The 19494-nt window shown below is 48.1% G+C and overlaps 1 protein-coding gene across 2 annotated transcripts in view; it reads right to left on the bottom strand.

The window, feature by feature from the left end:
* Window positions 1-1154: 1154 nt before the first annotated feature.
* Window positions 1155-19494, bottom strand: part of EGFL8 (EGF like domain multiple 8) — a 39040-nt gene continuing 20700 nt past the window's right edge. The window contains exons 5-9 of one of the 2 annotated variants that reach the window (XM_026686872.2): window positions 19149-19244; window positions 14762-14926; window positions 6346-6422; window positions 4948-5089; window positions 1155-2283 (exon numbers count right to left, since the gene is read on the bottom strand). In XM_026686872.2, coding sequence (XP_026542657.1) covers window positions 2234-2283; window positions 4948-5089; window positions 6346-6422; window positions 14762-14926; window positions 19149-19244 — 530 coding nt within the window. In that variant the 3' untranslated portion in view covers window positions 1155-2233. The remainder of the gene's footprint in view (window positions 2284-4947; window positions 5090-6345; window positions 6423-14761; window positions 14927-19148; window positions 19245-19494) is intronic. The other variant, XM_087953310.1, reaches the window with a different exon arrangement.

The following is a 19494-nucleotide window of genomic DNA, read 5'->3' as shown; positions in this document are numbered from 1 at the left end:
TAACTTGGAATATTCCAAATAATACCCGTAGTTATTTTGAAGAAAAGCATGATTTGGATTCAACAGATCTAATGTGGCTCCTGAGATTTTGTCCTAATGGAAGGTGACCTTTTTCAGCTAGATGCCTTTTGTTGAAGTGGAAAGAAATCCTGTTTTTAAAACTTCTTATTCAGGAGCAGTATAGCCTGTGTTCAAGACGGTAGAACTAAATCTGTGATCTCAGGACCATCCATGAAGACATTGCAAATGGTCCTAGGGTGGGCCCCCAAATAAAAAAAGATGAACAAAAGAGTCCAAAATCTCACAAGACTGTCTTCTACCCAAAATTGCGAGGGATTTTGGTTGGAACACTAAAACCTCTTGAGATTTGATGATCCTACAAGATTCAGTCAACATTTTTTTAAAAAATTAAGTAATGTTAGTGACCTGTTTTGTTGGTGTTTCTCAGAAGATACCAATAGCATGTAGACTTATATACCGCTTTACATTGCTTTACAGCCCTCTCTAAGCGGTTTACAGTCAGCATATTGCCCTCAACAATCTGGGTTTTATCGACCTTGGAAGGATGGAAGGCTGAGTCAACTTTGAGGCAGTCAGGATCGAACTTCTGGCAGTCAGCAGAGTTAGCCTGCAATATTGCACTCTTAACAATTGTGCTAACTATAGAAAATTTGAGAATTGCTTTAGTACATCATAACTCATAGTTTACAAACTACCGTGAAAAAGCCCAAATCAAGTAAATTTCATTAGATTTTTAACATAACCAGCACATTATGCACTTGATTTGACTTAAACACATACCATAACATAAATGCAGTTATTGTGGTTTGTTAACTGGTTTGTGGTTTGTTGTGTGAATACAACCTCTATTCTTAGGCTATTTATGTGCTATATGTGACTAATTATAGTACCGGATGTAGCATTAGCCAAGACATCCTATTGGATTATGGGAGTTGAAGTCTTGCACACCAAAAAGGTACATCTTGAGAAGAATAATGTAGACAATTGCTTGCAGTTGAAGAGAACAGTTGCAAATCACTATCTAAAATAACCTTTATCTGGTGATTTAAAATACTAGGACTACAACGTCAAGAATTCCCAACAAACCCAGCAATAACAATTCTATGGTTAATAATAACATGACTAATGCAATCTTGTTGTTAAATCCAGCAAATTTATTTATTTACTTGTATTTCTAATTTCCATTTTTATGGCTGCTCACTCACACTTGGCTTTAGGCAGTTTAAAAGAGTTAAAAACAATGTTAAAATAGAACAAAAACAGCCCACCAAGGTAACAAGCCCATCACAACTCAAAGGATGTTTGCTTTCATAATTCATAGGCATAAATTGACTTCTTGGTCTCTCTCTCTCTCAAATGATTTAGTAAGTCTAAAAAACTAGTAACAATGAATTCTAGTGTGACTGGGAAAAAACAGGAACGGGGAAAGTTCCTGATTAAAATTCAGTGTTCAATAACCAATAAAAATATGCATAAAAGATAGATCTTAGTAAGAATGGAGTCCTTTCAAACCCAAAGAAGGAATGTAGCCATTGGGATTTTTGTGAATTGTAATCCCACCCATCCTTCTGGAAGGCACTGAGGAGGCCAGAGGTCTGAACTGCCTCTTAGCACAACATAGTCAGTTTATACAACTCACCAGAAAGGAATTTGAAAAAGATGGGAAAGAGGCATGGATACCTCACGTGAATAGCATGTGTACGTTTCAGCAAGGAAATGCAATTGGGAGAAAATTAAAAGAGGTATCCAAACTCTTGTTGGCTTAACCTGGATCCTTGAATCCATTTTGCAGCTCCATCAGAACCAAAGGGGTCAAACTTGCAGAATATACCAAATCACCAAATCACCAATTCCCCATCCCATCCCGAGATTAAACTCCCCAAAAGTCTCTAAAACAATGTTTCTCTCATCCCACTAAAGCAGCTATAAAAAAAAAAAGCTTAACTCTGGATGGATGTCATGAGCTGTTAGGGATGAGCATCTGGAAGTTTTGGTGGGATTTTGAAGGCAGCCTTCGTTCTTGATTAAACCAGCAGAGTTGCAATCTGCTGTGTTTTGTTTTCAATTAATAAGCCGTGCCCGCTAGCATAAATAAAGGGAATTAATTGGAGCTTCTAAGGACAAGAACCACCAGCACGGAGTTAGAAGAAGAAGAAGAAGAAAAAAAAGGCTGGTTTTTCTGCTGATCCAGTTTGAGTCCAAGATTCGGGCATCACCGGGTGAGGTCATAGCCGAAGCCATTTTTATCGTTTTGACAGGCACCTGCGAGTAAGGACACCAAAGGAAACAATGAGGCCTGGGAATTGAAAATACTAGCCTAGAAATGAAATCAAACCAAGCTTTGCTTTGGAGAGGGATTTGATGTACGCCCGGGGCCGTTGCCTGCACCAGAGCTAACATCAACACAACATCAACTGTAGGGAAATGACTCCAAATGCAAATGTTTAATAAAGCCACTCAAAAGCAGTGTCTTCCGAAAGACAACTCATGTTTTGAGGAACCGGAATGAATTTCACCAGCAGGTGAAATGTTTGCCTTCATCTAAGGCAGGGGTCTCCAAACTTGGCAACTTTTCTGCTGGTTGCAGAATTCTGGGAGTTGAAGTCCACAAGTCTTAAAAGTTGCCAAGTTTGGAGACCTCTGATCTAAGGTGAAGTGAGCAATTGGGTAGGACAGATTTAACAGAACAGAATACCAGAGTTGGAAGGGACCTTGTAGGTCACCTAGTCCAACCCTGCCACCCAAGCAGAAAACCCTACACCATTACTGAGATGACAGTCCAGTCCCTTCTTGAAAGCCTCCAGTGATGAAGCTCCCACAACTTCTGAAGGCAAAGCTGTTCCATTGGTTGATTGTTCTCACTGTCAGAAAATTTCTCCTTATTTCCAGATTGAATCTCTCCTTGTTCAGTTTCCATCCATTATTCCTTGTCTGGCCTTCAGGTGCTTTAGAAAATAGCTTGACTCCTTTGTCTCTGCAGCAGCCCCTCAAATATTGACTGCTATCATGTCTCACCTGGTCCTTCTCTTCACTAGACTAGCCAGGCCCAGTTCCTGTAACCGTTCTTCATATGCCTTAGCCTCCAGTCCCCTAATCCTCCTAGTTGCTCTTCTCTGTACTTTTGCTAGAGTCTCAACATCTTTTTTATAGTGTGGTGAACAAAACTGGATTGCAGTACTCTAGGTGTGGTTTTACTAAGGTTTTATAGAGTGGTATTAGTACCTCCCTTGATCTTGATTGTATCCCTCTGTTAATACAATTTAGGATTGCATTATCTTTTTTGGTGGCTGCTGCACACTGCTGGCTCATATTTAGCTGGTTGTCCACTAAGACTCCAAGATCCCTCTCACAGTTACTGCTACTGAGCCTGGTTTCACCCAGTCTATACTGTGTACTTTTGGTTTTTCTTGCCTAAGTGTAATACTTTACTTTTAGTCTTCTATTAGTAATATAAGTACAGCTGGTCCTCGATTTACAACAGTCTATCTCTCCTAGGATTACTAGCCCTGTGACCAATGGTCAAGCAATGAGAGTCATTGTCTAACATCACCTGAATTATTGTAAGTTCCCATACAAAGCCAAACCAGGAAGTAGATAGGCCCTGAACTTGGGACTGTGTGTTTTTTAAGGCTTGGATTCTCTCACAAAATTGCCAAGCTACAAGGCAACTAATGCAGATTGTCCTCAACTTACGATTACAATTGAGCCCAAAATTTATGTTATTATGTGAGAAATTTGAGTTTTGCTCGATTTTACGACTAACACATTTGTTAAGTGAATCACTGCAGTTGTTAAATTAGTTAACCCGGTCGTTAAGTGAATTGGGTTTCCCCCCAATTTACTTGGCTTGTCAAAAACCAGCCAGACACGCCATAAATGACGTTTATGTGACTACGATCAATATAGATTATAGAGCCATGGTGACGCAGTGGTTAGAATGGAGTACTGCAGGCTATTTCTGCTGACTGCCGGCTGACTGCAATTTGGCAGTTTGAATCTCACCAGCCTCAAGGTTGAATCAGCCTTCCATCCTTCTGAGGTCAGTAAAATGAGGACCCAGACTGTTGGGGACAATAGGCTGACTCTGTAAACCGCCGAGAGAGGGCTGTAAAAGCACAGTGAAGCGGTACATAAGTCTAAGTGCTATGGCTATTGCTATCAATACACGTTGGTTGCCAAGTGACCTAATTCTGATGAAGTAGCCACTGCAATGGTGATAAATCCGAAGGCTGGTGGCCCCTTTTTCCAGCGCCATTGTAACATTGAGCGGTCACTGAACGAACCATTGTAAGTCGAGGACTGTCTGTAACTATTTGTGGGTAGTGTCAATTAAAAAAATACTCCTTTGGTCTTTTAGTTGCCAGCAGAAAGGGAGTGGGGGAAAGCAAATGCCTCAGATAATCGCCCAAAGCTGTTGGGGTGCAAGAATATTACCGGAGAGCATGATTGATGACTCTTGGTTATAGATGTGTCCCATTGGAGAATGTTAGGAATATAAGTCACCTAACAGGTATTTGGGTTAGAAATATATAAACCAGGATAGACATTTTAAAACTGTATCTTTAAGAAAATGCAAGACTGTAGTTGGGTGTGGTTTCTCAAACGGCCATAAGATGGAGCCAGACACCTGGGTTGTTTTAGCCTTAGTTTCAGAGGAAAGTGTGAGTCAGTCAGTGTTTCCTTCTGTTGGAAAGTATTGCCATTACCTCAACAGAGAATATACATCCAGGGGGTGGGGGAAGACCAGAGTCAAGGGGGAAATGAAAGATGTATTTTAGTGTCGGCTGCACCTAGCTAATGCCAACATGGCCATTTCTAATATTTTTTTTTTTTTTTTTTACTCTCAGAGATGCGGCTAGAGACTTATGATTTGAATGGGGATGGATTTGTTGGGAGTCCTGACAGGTAGGACTTTCCGATACTCACAATCTCCCAGTTTCTCTTCAAGGAAAAGGAGCTGCTCGCTGAGGGATTCCACGTGGTCCAAGTAACGGAGGCGATTCCACATCTCCTTGATCTGGGTGGGCTCCACGGAGGTTGGCAAGATAGAGATGGCATGCTCCAGGCGCTGAGGAAAAGGGAGGGGCCCCGAATCGCTGATTAAGAATCTTCTTCGCTTCCCACTTTGTCTCCTTTCCCCGTGGAGAAACCACCGATTTTCAAAACCATTTTAACCAAAAATAAAAGAAAGCAAGCTAGAGCCCCGTTCGCCTGGGGAGACTGGACTCCTGTCATTTCATTGAGAACCCTTTTGTGTGTGTCTGTAGATATTTATCTATGAAGTAAATGCAAGAATTGTGTTTATTTTTAAAAAAACAAAAACAAATCAGGTGCTATCTGGGCTTGAGAAGCTCCAGGTGGCCTTTGAATTGTTCCTCTTGATTTCCCCCCACCCACACACCTGCAACAGTTATGGAGTAGGTACTTGAGAATACGGTGAATATGGATTTAGAAAGCTGCTGTGGCTTAGGGTGGGTCTAGAACAGAGATGGGCCACTATGGCCCCATGCTGGCTCAGGAATTCTGGGAGTTGAAGTCCACAAGTCATACAGGGGCCATCTTTTCACACCCCTGCATCTTCCTACTTCTAGCCCCCAACCAGGGGTGAGATTCTACTGGTTCGGACCGGGTCAGGCGAACCAGATGTTAAATTTGCATCTGGTTCGATGAAATGGTATTTGAGCCGACTGACTGGCCCTGCCCACCCCACCTCCCCTCCCTGGAGTCTCCACGCAGCCCATTTTCGATGCAGGTAAGTGCAGGATTCGCACGGAGGCTCTGGGAAGGGGAAAAAACAGACCTTCCGGAAGGACCAAAAGTCCGGAAACGGGCCTGTTTTTGGATTCCGGAGGGCCTCCAGAGGCCTGAGGGAAGCCTCCGGACTCTGGGGAAGGCATAAAATTGGCCCTCCCGGAAGTTCTGGTAGGCCACGCCCAACTTGGCCACACCCAGCCAGCCACTGGGCAAGCGAAACGGTTGCTGGGATTTTTGAATTCCACCCCTGGCCCCAACCCCTTCACCGTAGTAAAGGAGAAATGGCGGGGACTGTTTCCAAGTCCCTCAGAGTCACTTTGGATAGGGAGATGGACGGCATATACGTTTAATAAAGAAAAGAATGAATAAGAGAGACTAGAACAGGGGTATCAAACGGGCGGCCTGTGGGCCGGATCCGCCACACAGGCCACGCTCACCCCAGCTCCACGAAGTGGGGGGGGGGAAAGGCCGCAAAATTTCACACGAGGGCAACGTGACATGATGAGTTTGACACACGTGGACTAGAATCTTGCTTCTAGAGTGGTATCTTTCAAGAGAGCTGAGCCTCACCTCTTCCAGCTGCTCCACTTTTGCTTGAAGCTCCTGGATCTCATTGGGAATTGTCTCTTGAATCCCTAAAGTTTGAACTGCAACAGAAAAAGGAAGAAAATGTGAGTGGAGGAGCTGTACCCAAATGGGTAACAGGTAGACCTCGAGTTACGATTACAACCGAGCCCCCAGATTTCTGTTGTTAAGCGAGACGTTTGTTTAAGTGCATATGGCCCCATTTTACAACCTTTTTTGGGCCACCATCGTTAAGCGAATCATGGCAGTTAATAAAGCTAAGCAATCTGGTTGTTAAGTGAATTGGACTTCCCCATGGACTTTGCTGGTCAGAAAGCTGCAAAAGGGGTTCGCTTGACCTCGGGACAGAGCAATGGTCGTAAGTATGAAGCAGTTACCAAGCACCTGAATTTTGATCACCTAATCACGGGGATGCTGCTAAGGTCGTAACTGTGAAAAATGGCCATAAGTCACTGATTCAGTGCCATTGTAACTTTGAATGGTCACTAAACAAACCAAAGTGTTAGGATTCCGGCAGTTACCCCAATTAAATCATGAGTCTCGAGCCAAACTTCCAAAACTTCAAAAGGATTTATTGGGAGTTAACAAGTCTGGCACTGCCTGGGTGTAAGCGGACTCTGAGACACATCATTCATTGTCACCCTTGACCCTAGTTTTCCCCCACCCCCCTGGGTATATCATAATCCATATTTGCCGATGGAAAACATCCATAGCCGAGAGTCATCAATCGTACTCTCCAGGTAGAATTTTGTGCGGCAGAAACTTCAGTCACCTAGTTACTATCTTTGAAAACTATTTATGGAATGCACTTTCGATATCCAAGCTGCCGCACTGCTCCCACCTCCCTTTCTGTGGCAATTTTTTAAAAAAACCATAAAAATATTTTATGAGTTAACGGTAAGTACCTGTACCAGAGGTGGTATTCAGTAGGTTCTGACAAGTTGTGGAGAACCAGTAGCGGAATATTTGAGTATTGGTAAATATTCCCCCTGCCACACCCACCAAGCCACGGCCACAGTAGTAAAAAAAAATTGCAACCCACCACTGACCTGTAGGCAGGGGTGGGATTCTACCAGTTTGCACCTATTGTCTCGAACCGGTTGTTAACACTCTAAGCAGTTCGGAGAACCGGTTGTTAGAAGAAATTACTGGCCTAATCCTGTAAGGAAGGCAGGAAGGAAACGTTCTGGTGTTGCTTACAGAAACTGCCTCTCCATTAACCCTTATTACATTCTTGGCAGGACTAGACTTCCTGTCTCTGGAATGTCTCTGGAGTTTTTGTCCCCTCCTTTGCTGGTACTTTGCTTGTGTAGAGTGACCATTCAATGTTACAATGGCACTGAAAAAAAATGACATGACCGTTTTTCACACTTACGACTGTTGCAGCATCCCGACAGTCATGAGAGGCCAGGCGAGGAGATGCGTGCCTCGATGATATTGAGTTGGCCATATCCAGCCAATAACATGACCACCAAGCCATGTCCACCCAGTCACATGAGCAAAAAGCCATGCCCACCAACTAAGCCACGCCCACAGAATTGGTTGTTAAAAAATGTGAATCCCACCCTTGCCTGTAGATATCTGTGGATGGTTGACAAATCTTAACCTGTGGGAGCCTGTAGTGCAGGGGTGTCAAATTCAAGGCCCAGAGATCCGATCTGGACGCCTGTGGGGCCACCGTGGAAACAGCAAAGGACTGGCCCACTGTGCCTCTGCCAGCAAAAACGGAGCTTGCAGGAGGCCGTTGCAGCCAAAAACGGAGCTCGGGAACCCGTTTTCGCTGGTAGATGTCACACAAGTGACATTGAGCTGGCCATGCCCATCCTGGCTATGGCCCTGGAGGTCAAACACAATCCTGATGTGGCCCTCAATGAAACCAAGTTTGACACCCCTGCTGTCGTGTAATCCCATGCATGTCTTATCAAATTTCAGTTTCGCTGATCTAGGACGCTCCATTTTCTTGCAAATATATCTAGTAAAATTGCTTTGATTTTTTTTTTTTTTTTTGGCCAAGCAGTTTGATTCCTATCTCATTTTTTTATGCCCAAGACAGCACCTTCACTTCCTTCTGAGAATCAAAGGTCCCCGGATGGAGAAGGAGACTAGAAACAGACTTAACAAACGACGACGTATATAGACATTTTCAAAAACTTTGTGAAGTCTTAAGGGGCTAGAAACTTGTTTCCCCCAAAATGGAAAGAGGCTCATCAAGTGCAACGCTTAACACCCGGTCAACCTTATTTATGGAGGAGTTGCAAATTGCACAAGCCGAACACTGTCCCGCTGTAAGTGAGAAACCCGCAACCTTGTTGCTGGCGAAGAGCGTTTCCTCTTGCACGGAGAGAAGTTGTGAAACTGAACGCATCACCTTCTCACTGAGTTTCGGCCCTTGTGATCTGCACCTCAGCCCAACCAAAGCAGAAGCAGCAGATGCAGGCTGGGCTGTCATAACTACAGATTGACAGATTAACCAAGTTGGAAGGGACCTTGTAGGTCATCTAGTCCAACCCCACCCCAAGCAGGAGATCCTATACCATTTCTGACAGATAGCAGTCCAAACTCTTCTTGAAAGTCTCAAGGGATGAAACTCCCACAACTTCTGAAGGCAAAGCTGTTCCTTTGGTTGATTGTTCTCCCTGTCAGAAAGTTTCTCCTTATTTCCAGGTTGAATCTCTCCTTGTTCAGTTTCCATCCATCATTCCTTGTCTGGCCTTCGGGTGCTTTGGAAAACAGTTTGACCCCTTCCTCTCTGTGGCAGCCCCTCAAATATTGGAAGACCGCTTATCCTGTCTCCCCTGGTCCTTCTCTTCCCTAGAGTAGCCAAGCCCAGTTCCTGCAACCGTTCGTTGTATGTTTTAGCCTCCAGTCCCCTAATCATCCTGGTTGCTCTTCTCTGCACTTTTTCTAGAACTGTTGTGTGCAACTAAAGGACCATAGACTGGAGTGTTTAAAACAAGAACAAGGTGATGCATTCAGTGTTCTTTGAGGCTCTCTCTTGTGCAGCAGTTTGGCAGTTCTGGGTGCTTCTGTCACTTCCTCCTGTATCAATCAGGAGCTGCTTGTTGAATCCAAAGGCAACTCCCAGCTGTTGGGAGATTTTCTGCTCTGCCGTGAGATGTGGAGCCTCAAAGCCAGTAACTGTGAGAAGGGCCTCGGAGTCCTAGTGGACGATCACTTAAACACGAGCCAGCAGTGTGCGGCGGCAGCCAAAAAGGCTAATACAATCCTTAGTTGTATAAACAGAGGCATAGAATCAAAATCACGTGAAGTATTAGTAACGCTTTGTAAAGCCATACTAAGGTCACATCTGGAATACTGCATCCAATTTGGGTCACCATGTTACAAAAAAAGATGTGGACACTTTGGAAAATGTGCAAAGAAGAGCAACCAAGACGATTAAAGGCCTGGAGTCAAAAACATAGGAAGAATGGTTGCAGGAACTGGGTATGGCCAGTCTAGAGAAAAGAAGGACTAGGGATAACAGATAACAGATAATCAGAGTTGGAAGGGGCCTTGTAGGTCATCTAGTCCAACCCCCCGCCCAAAGCGGGAGACCCTACACCATTTCTGACAAATGGCAGTCCAATCTCTTCTTGAATGTCTCAACTGATGGCGCTCCCACAACTTCTGAGGGCAAGCTGTTCCATTGGTTGATTGTTCTCACTGTCAGAAAGTTTCTCCTTATTTCCAGGTTAAATCTCTCCTTGTTCAGTTTCCATCCATTATTCCTTGTCTGGCCTACAGGCGTTTTAGAAAATAGCTTGACTCCTTTGTCTCTGTGGCAGCCCCTCAAATATTGACTGCTATCATGTCTCCCCTGGTCTTTCTCTTTACTAGACTAGCCATGCCCAGTTCCTGTAACCGTTCTTCATGTGTTTTAGTCTCCAGTCCCCTAATCATCCTGGTTGCTCTTCTCTGTACTTTTGCTAGAGTCTCAACATCTTTTTTATAATGTGGTGACCAAAACTGGATGCAGTACTCTAGGTGTGGTCTTACTAAGGCTTTATAGAGTGGTATTAGTACTTCCCTTGATCTTGATTGTATCCCCCTGTTAATGCAATTTAGGATTGCATTAGCTTTTTTGGCGGCGGCTGCACACTGCTGGCTCATATTTAGCTGATTGTCCACTAAGACTCCAAGATCTCTCGCACAATTACTGCTGTTGAGCCTGGTTTCACCCGGTCTATATGTGTGCTTTTGGTTTTTCTTGCCTAAGTGTAGGACTTTACTTTTCTCTACATTGAATTTCATTTTGTTAGATATGGCCCAGTGTTCTAGTCTGTCAAGATCCATCTGGATCTTGAGCCTATCTTCTTGGGTGTTAGCTATTCCTGCCAGCTTAGTATCATTTGCAAATTTGGTAAGTTCCCCTTCTATTCCCTCATCTAAGTCGTTAATGAAGATATTGAAGAGTACTGGGCCGAAGACGGAACCTTGTGGCACCCCACTGCTTACTTCCCTCCATGTAGATTTAGACCCATTAAGGACTTGTTGAGTACGGTTTGCCAGCCAGTTGCAAGTCCATCTACTGGTGGTGCTATCTATTCCACTTTTTTCTAGCTTACTAAGAAGTAGGTTGTGGTCTACTTTGTCGAATGCCTTGCTGAAATTTAAATATACTGTGTCCGCTGGTCTACTAATTTAGTCACTATGTTGAAGAATGAAATAAGGATTGGTTTGGCATGATCTGTTCTTAACAAACCCATGCTGACTGCTAGTTATTATTTTACTTGTTTCTAGATGTTGGCAGATCTGGTTTTTTATTATCTTTTCCAGTATCTTCCCGGGTATTGATGTTAGGCTTATTGGTGTATAGTTTCCTGGGTCTGTTTTTTTTTCTTCCTTTTTTGAAGATGGGAACCACATCTGCTCTGGTAGATCCCCGGTGCTCCAGGATTTTTGAAAGATATGGTGCAGTGGTTCTGCGATAACCTCTGCCAGCTCCTTTAAAACTCTGAGATGTAATCCATCAGGCCCCAGTTATTTGTTTTCGTCAAGACCAGACAGGTGTTCTCTTATTTTATTTTATTTTGCTTATTTTAACTTTCATTTCTGGTCTGTCTCTTACAGTTATGTTTTTGGTGGGTTGAGCTATAGTTTCTTTTTGCATGAAGACGGATGCAAAGAATGAGTTAAGCAGTTCTGCTTTCTTTCTGTTGCCTGTTACTTCCTTGCCATCTTCTCTTTTTAGTGGACCGACTGTTTCCTTGATTTTTTTCTTGCTATTTATATGTCGGAAGAAACTTTTTTTATTATTATTATCTTTGACTTTCGTTGCAAGTCTTTGTTCGTTCTGAGCCTTTGCTATCCTGGCTTCGTCTTGGCAGATTCTGGCTATCTGCTGATATTCTGCCTTAGTTGTATGTCCTTCTTTCCTTTCCTTTCCATAAGGGGGACAGGATAGCAGTGTTCCAGCATTTGAGGGGCTGCCGCAAAGAGGAGGGGACAATCTATTCTCCAAAGCACCAGAGGGGCAGGAGAAGAAACCATGGATGGAAACTAATCAAGGAGAGAAGCAACCTGGAATTCAGGAGGAACTTCCTAACAGGGAGGACAATTAACCAGTGGAACAGCTTTGCCTTCAGAAGTTGTGGCTGCTTCATCATCACTGGAGGATTTTAAGAAGTGATTGGACGTGGTATAGGGTTTCCTGCTTGGGCTAGAAGATCTCCAAGGGCCCTTCCAGCTCTACTCTGATTCTACTTCTGCTTGCTGAGTTCAAAGGAAGGCCCCAGCTGTTGGGTGCGGTTCTGCTCTGCCGTGAGATGAGGATGTGAAAGTTGGCAGAAAGATGAAACAGGCACAGCCAGGCCACTGTCAGGAGCTTCAGGGCTTCACCAACTCTTAAGCCATGCAGAAAAGGGATGTCAAAATACATCCCCAAGGTCAACAGAATAACCGAATAACCGTTGGAAGGGACCGAGTGGGTCTTCTGGTCCAGGGGTCGCCAACCTTTTGGACTTCAGGGATCATCAAACTCATAATTTTAAATCCTAGGGACCACTAATATGAATTCTGACTGATGGTGGCTTGCTGATGTTGGTGGGAGAGAGAGAGAGAGAGAGAGAGAGAGAGAGAGAGAGAGAGAGAGAGAGAGAGGGTGAGAGAGACAGGGAGAGAGAGAAAGAGAGAGAGAGAGATCTCTCCCCCTCTCCTTCTCCCACCCCCCATACATACATACCCAAACACACAGAGGCAGGGGTGGGATTCAAAATTCTTAACTGGTTCTTGGGCGTGGCCTAATTTGTGGGTGTGGCTTGGTGGTCATGTGACTGGCTGGGCATGGCTTGTATGTAAATATTATAAATATTTATGTAAATATTGATTTTTTTTAATTAAAAAAGAGCAACTTTGACCCAAAATCAGGCAAAGCAGACAGGCAGATTGAGTTGCTCACAGAATCCCAGATTCATTCAGAGATCTATCTTTCTGCCATTGGCTAGCTGAGTCTGTCACATAAAATTTACTTGCAAGCAAACTCATAAATTTGCTAGCAAGCAGACTCACAAAATTAACTCACAATACACCATACACAATACACCATATGGAATTTTTTTAATATAAAAAAGAGCAACTTTTACCCAAAATCAGGCAAAGCAGGCAGGCAGATTGAGTTGCTCACAGAATCACAGATTCACTGAGAAATCTGTTTTTCTGCCATTGGCTACCTGAGTCTGCCCTGAATAATAGAAGCTTCAGTCCTAAGGGTGGCTAAAGATTAACTAGAAAGCAAGAAATCCAATGATTTCCTGCTTTCTAGCTAATCTAAATCTCCCGGCACAGCAGAACAGCTGATGGTCGGGGGAAAAAGAAAAAGGAAAAATAGAAACTTAGCAGGCAAGTTTGTCAGGTAAGGAGTGAATGGGCGGGGAGGGTTCCCGCGGGCCATGTGGGCAGCACAGCCTTGTGTTCCCACGCGGCCTGGATTAATTGCTTTGGGGGGTGCTCTGGGGGTGACATTTTTCTGCGGACCAGCAAAATTTTCTCCTGGACCACCTGTGGGTGACCACTGTTCTAGTCCAACCCCCCCTGCTCAAGCAGGAGACCCTACACCACTTCCGATCTCTTCTTAAAATACTGGAGTACTGCTGATTTTTTTTGTTGGTTTGAGGCCTTTTTCGGCCTCCCAGAGGCTTGGAAAAAGCCTCTGGAAGGCTTTTCAGGATGAATTATAGGCCTGTTTTGTTACTTCCTGTCATACCGGAAGTGATGAAACGGGCCTATAATTCACATTACACATTACATCACATTACAAAAAAGATGTTGAGACTTTGCGAAAAGTGCAGAGAAGAGCAACTGAGGTAATCAAGGGCCTGGAGACAAAAGCATATGAAGAACAGTTGGAGGATTTGGCTAGTCTAGAAAAAAGAAGGACTTGGGGGATGGACCGATGGACATAATAACAGTATTCCAGCATTTGAGGGTCTGCCACAAAGAAGAGGGGGTCAACTTATTTTCCAAAGCACCAGAGGGGCAGGACAAGAAACAATGGATGGAAACTAATGAAGGAGAGAGAAGCAACCTGGAATGAAGGAGAAACTTCCTAACAGGGAGGACAATTAACCAGTGGAACAGCTTTGCCTTCAGAAGTTGTGGGTGCTTGAATACCAGAGGTTTTTAAGAAAAGACTTGCACAGCCACTTGCCTGAAACGGTATAGAGTCGTGATGGCGAACCTATGGCACGCATGCCACAAGTGGCACGCAGAACCATTTGTGCTAGCACGCAAGCTGCAGGCAAACTTACCTCACTGACCTTGCATGTGCCTCACAGCTGATTTTTTGTTGTTGTTGGTTTGAGGCCTTTTTCGGCCTCCCAGAGGCTTGCAAAAGCCTCTGGAAGGCTTTCAGGACGAATTATAGGCCCGTTTTGTCACTTCCTGTCATACCGGAAGTGATGAAATGGGCCTATAATTCGTCCTGAAAAGCCTTCCAGAGGCTTTTTCCAAGCCTCTGGGAGGCTGAAAAATCAGCTGTGAGGCGCAGTGCAGGTAATGGGGTGGGGATTGCATGTACATGCACTGGGGGTGTGGGGAGGAGGGCGCATTGCATTCTGGGTGCTGGCATGTGAGTCCCTGCCGCTGGCATGCGCGCAATTTTTGGCACAGGAGCCTAAAAAGGTTAGCCACCACTGGTATAGGGTCTCCAGCTTGAGCTGGGGGCTGGATTAGAAGACCTCCAAGGTCCCTTCCAGGTGCATTATATAATAACTATAATAAAAACTTCCAGTGTTGGAGTATCCACAACCTCTAGAGGCAAGCCGTTCCACTGATTAATTGTTCTCACTGTCAGGAAATTTCTCCTTAGTTCTAGGTTGGTTCTTTCCTTCACCAGTTTCCATCCATTGTTTCTTTTACACCCAGCCTTTTCACGCTGCAAGCTCTCGGTTATCGTAACACCCACCTTTGGTGCCGAGCAGAGGGACGGCCTGGCCGGTGGGAAGCAGGCGACAGCTCTTGCCATCTGGCTCAAGGGCGTGCCCAGCCCGACACTGACACTTGTAGCTGCCGGCGGTGTTGAGACAGTCATGTGCGCAGTGAGCAACCGTTGTGGCGCACTCGTCCACATCTAAACAAACCCGGAAACACAAATGGAAGAGGGATCAGAATGGTGAGTTTGAACTGGGATATCCTCATCTTGGCCAAATCTTTGCCTCTGGGACAATATTCATCCTGATACACGCATCACCCTGACTAAGAATGGTAACCATTGTATTTGGCTAGGGCAGGGGTATCAAACTCAAGGCTCGCAGGCCAAATCTGGCCCCTGGGGTTGTTAGATCTGGCCCACAGGGCTGCCGTGAAAACAGCCAAAGACCGGCCCGTGGTGCCTCTACCAAAGAAAACAGAGCTCAGGAAGCTGCCATGGTCTCCTGCAACCCTCTACCAGCAAAATTGGAGCTAAAGAGGGTTAGAGGTAGAGGATTGCAGGAGGCCGTCGCAGCCAGGGGTAAGCTTCAAAACTTTTAGCAAAGGGTTCTCTGCCCTGTTGCTGGGTGGGCATGGCTATGGTGGGCGTGGCCTAGTTGGCCTCCTGCACCACGGCCGGGGGGCCGTTTTTGTCCTCCCTTGGCTCTGGAGGCTTTCCTCGAGCCCCCAGGAGGGCGAAAACTGCCTCCCCAGGCTCTGGAGGCTCTCTGGAACAGGAGTTTGTCAACCTTTTGGATCTCAGGGACCACCAAACTCATAATTTTAAGTCTCGTGGACCAGAGACCCTGGGAAAATCCCCCCAAAAGTCTGAAGGAATATTTCCCCACCCCGTTTTTCTACCGATCCCCCCCCCCCCCCCCCCCCCCCCCCCCCCCCCCCCCCCCCCCCCCCCCCCCCCCCCCCCCCCCCCCCCCCCCCCCCCCCCCCCCCCCCCCCCCCCCCCCCCCCCCCCCCCCCCCCCCCCCCCCCCCCCCCCCCCCCCCCCCCCCCCCCCCCCCCCCCCCCCCCCCCCCCCCCCCCCCCCCCCCCCCCCCCCCCCCCCCCCCCCCCCCCCCCCCCCCCCCCCCCCCCCCCCCCCCCCCCCCCCCCCCCCCCCCCCCCCCCCCCCCCCCCCCCCCCCCCCCCCCCCCCCCCCCCCCCCCCCCCCCCCCCCCCCCCCCCCCCCCCCCCCCCCCCCCCCCCCCCCCCCCCCCCCCCCCCCCCCCCCCCCCCCCCCCCCCCCCCCCCCCCCCCCCCCCCCCCCCCCCCCCCCCCCCCCCCCCCCCCCCCCCCCCCCCCCCCCCCCCCCCCCCCCCCCCCCCCCCCCCCCCCCCCCCCCCCCCCCCCCCCCCCCCCCCCCCCCCCCCCCCCCCCCCCCCCCCCCCCCCCCCCCCCCCCCCCCCCCCCCCCCCCCCCCCCCCCCCCCCCCCCCCCCCCCCCCCCCCCCCCCCCCCCCCCCCCCCCCCCCCCCCCCCCCCCCCCCCCCCCCCCCCCCCCCCCCCCCCCCCCCCCCCCCCCCCCCCCCCCCCCCCCCCCCCCCCCCCCCCCCCCCCCCCCCCCCCCCCCCCCCCCCCCCCCCCCCCCCCCCCCCCCCCCCCCCCCCCCCCCCCCCCCCCCCCCCCCCCCCCCCCCCCCCCCCCCCCCCCCCCCCCCCCCCCCCCCCCCCCCCCCCCCCCCCCCCCCCCCCCCCCCCCCCCCCCCCCCCCCCCCCCCCCCCCCCCCCCCCCCCCCCCCCCCCCCCCCCCCCCCCCCCCCTGATCATTCTTTATTTGGGATCGCAGAATACCATCTCCAGCTCCGTTCTCCTGGGGGGTTGGGGACAGAGAGAGAGAGAGAGAGAGACTTTTGGCTTCATGCAAGGAAAGCAGCAGAAGCAACAGAGTCTTCCTTTCTCTCTCCCAAACTCTGCCAGAAATGAGTCTTTGTGAGACTTGTGACGGCGCAGCCTCTTGGAGCAGGATGCCTTTGCAGGGTCCCAAAGACTCATTTCTGGCAGAGTTTGGGGAGAGAAAGAAAGACTTTTGCTGCTTTCCTTGCATGCAACCAAAAGCAGAAGAAGAATGAAGTGGAAAGAAGGAGCCCGATGGCCAAGTGAGGCATGTGGGGCAAGTGAGGCAAGTTCCCCCCTCCACCCTTTCCTCCCTCCCCTCACTACCTCGTGTTGTTCGCAATGCAAGCGATGCAAGTCTTGCGTTCCCATGGGCCATGTGGGCGATGCAGCCTTATATTCCCGCACAGCCTGGATTAATTGCTTTGGGGTGGTGGTGACATTTCTCTGTGGACCACCAAAATTTTCTCACAGACCACCAGTGGTCCCTGGCCTACTGATTGGCGGCCACTGCTCTGGAAGTCAGAAACAGGCCCATTCCTGGCCTTCCTGAACTTTCAGGAGGCCCGTTTTTCGCCCTCCCTGAGCCTCCGTTCCACGCCCTGCACTTACCTGCATCCAAAATAGGTTGTGTGGGGACTCCTGGGAAGGTCAGGGCAGGGTGGGCGTGGCCAGCCAGGAGTGGGATTTGGGGGTTCTCTGAATCCACACAGAATCTTAGCTAGGGGCTCTCCCGAACCCCTAGCAGTCCACCCCTGGTCGCAGCCTCCCGAGCTCCGTTTTAGCGGGCAGGGTGCTCAGGCCTCCACAGGCGCCCCTGACGACGAGTGACATCGAGTTGGCCACGCCCACCCTGGCCACGCCCACCCGTCCCCCAAGGCCGAACACAACCCTGAGGCGTCCCTCCGTGAAATCGAGCTTGACACTCCTGGGTTAGGGCATTAAAGGGCTATTCACCAGATAACCCTCATCCCTAGAATGCCCTGGTTTTCCACCGCTGTACTGTCTTTTTTTAAACTCTTGTTACAGGTAGTCCTTGACTTACAACCATTCATTTAGTGACCACTCGAAGTGACAATGGCCCTGGGGGAAAAAAAAGTGACTGAAACACTTTTCTCACAGTTCGGACCGTAGCAGTGTCCCCCAAGAGCAAAAATTGGACACTTGGCAATTGACTCATATTTACGACGGTTGCTGTGTCCTAAAGTCAGGTGGTCCCCTTTTGCAACCTTTCCAACAAGCAACGTCAATGAAGAAGCCAGATTCACTTCACCACCGTGTTACTAACTGAACAACCGCAGCGGGAACCGTTGTAAAAACGGGGCAAACTCACTTACAAACTATCTTGCTTAGCAGCTGTTGTGGTTAGCCGGCAGTAGGTGCAGATGGCTGAGGAGAGCGAGGACCCTGATGAGGGGCCAGGACCATCAGGGAGTGGACTGTTGCCTTCAGAGATTGTGGGGGCTGGCAGCAGCGATGAGGAGGTTCCCGAGGAGCCTGTGCCAAGTGCACCTGCCCGCAGGATTGCTCGGAGGAAAGAACAATTACAGCGGCACAGGCGACTCGGGAGTAAGGCTGCAAGGTAATGGCCCCTCCCTCAAGAGGATAAAAGCCAGGTTTGAAAAAGCGTTCTTTGCAGAAGGCAAAGAAGCTCTGAAGCTCAACTGGTGGACATCTTAGTTCGTGTTTGGAGAATCTTGTAAATTAGTTCTTATCTCTGGGTTTTTGGCAACATTAATGAACAATTTGGCAAGGCTCTTTCTTGCCGGAGCTAATTAGTGGAAAGCAGCCTTTTATCTGTAAAGGAACAGAATTCGTGATTAAACTTTAAAAGGTGGGGGCTGCTGCCTTTGTGTTTGCTCTCTTGGAACCCGGTTGGGTCAGAACAGCAGCGGAAATTTTCGGCTCAATTGTGGTCGTAAGTCGAGGACTACCTGTAGCTCTCCATAAACACACACAAGTCATGGCTGGAAAAGTTTAATTGATTGGGGGTGGGGGGGAAACCCTCCATAATATCTGTTTGATTGCAGGAAAAAACTTGTGATGAGTAAAGTGTTTGTATGTCAATGCTCAAAAGAAAAATCACTTTTACCCAATTTACCCTGGTTGGGGAAGCACTGCATTAAGGACCATAATCTTATGAGAGCCATTTGATCCCTTCTATGCAACTGGTAGTATTTTTTTTTAACAGATTAACAGAGTTGAAAGGGATCCCATAGGTCATCTAGTCCAACCCCACCTTAAGCAGGAGATCCGGCCTACACCATTTCTGACAAAGGGCAGAAAGGTTCCAGGGATGAAGCTCCCACAACTTCTGAAGGCAAGCTACATACATTTTCTACAGAGCCCTCAATAATCATAAGGACTAGAACCCCACTCTTTTTTTAAAAAAAAACAAAAACCACTGCTCCCTTGTCAGATTTGGCCCACCCGAAAAGAGAAACCCGCCTATCAGCCTGGTACGAGAAGAAGGAGACCCAGAAAATCTGAGCAAAAGAGAGAAGAAGACGCAGGATCAGGAACCGAATCCCCGAGACTCCGGCCTTCCACTCACCAATCTGGCAATATCGTCCACCCCAGCCGGGCGGACACTGGCACTTATTTGGTTGAATGCAGCTGCCTCCACTCTGGCATGGCTTGTGACAAACGGCTGGGGGGGAGAAAGGAGAGGGGAAGGCTCACACACGCAATGCACCAAGCCTGTTCATCAATCCCAAGAGAGCTTGCTTTATGTTCATTAATCCCAAGAGAGCTTGCTTTGTGTTCCTATCTCTGCGGGTACATACATACTTTTGTATTTGTTTGTTTGATTGTTTTGTCATAATTACAAATGTTATTAGAGGTGGAGATCCTTTGAGAGTTGTATGCAATGTCATTTCATTTTAATTTATGCCGATTCG

Source organism: Notechis scutatus, chromosome 2, assembly GCF_049901735.1.
Source record: "Notechis scutatus isolate UNSWTSFEM ecotype Mainland chromosome 2, rNotScu1.2, whole genome shotgun sequence".
NCBI lineage: Eukaryota > Metazoa > Chordata > Lepidosauria > Squamata > Elapidae > Notechis > Notechis scutatus.
Note: the sequence above shows the minus strand (reverse complement) of the source record. Positions and strands in the feature narration are given on the sequence as shown.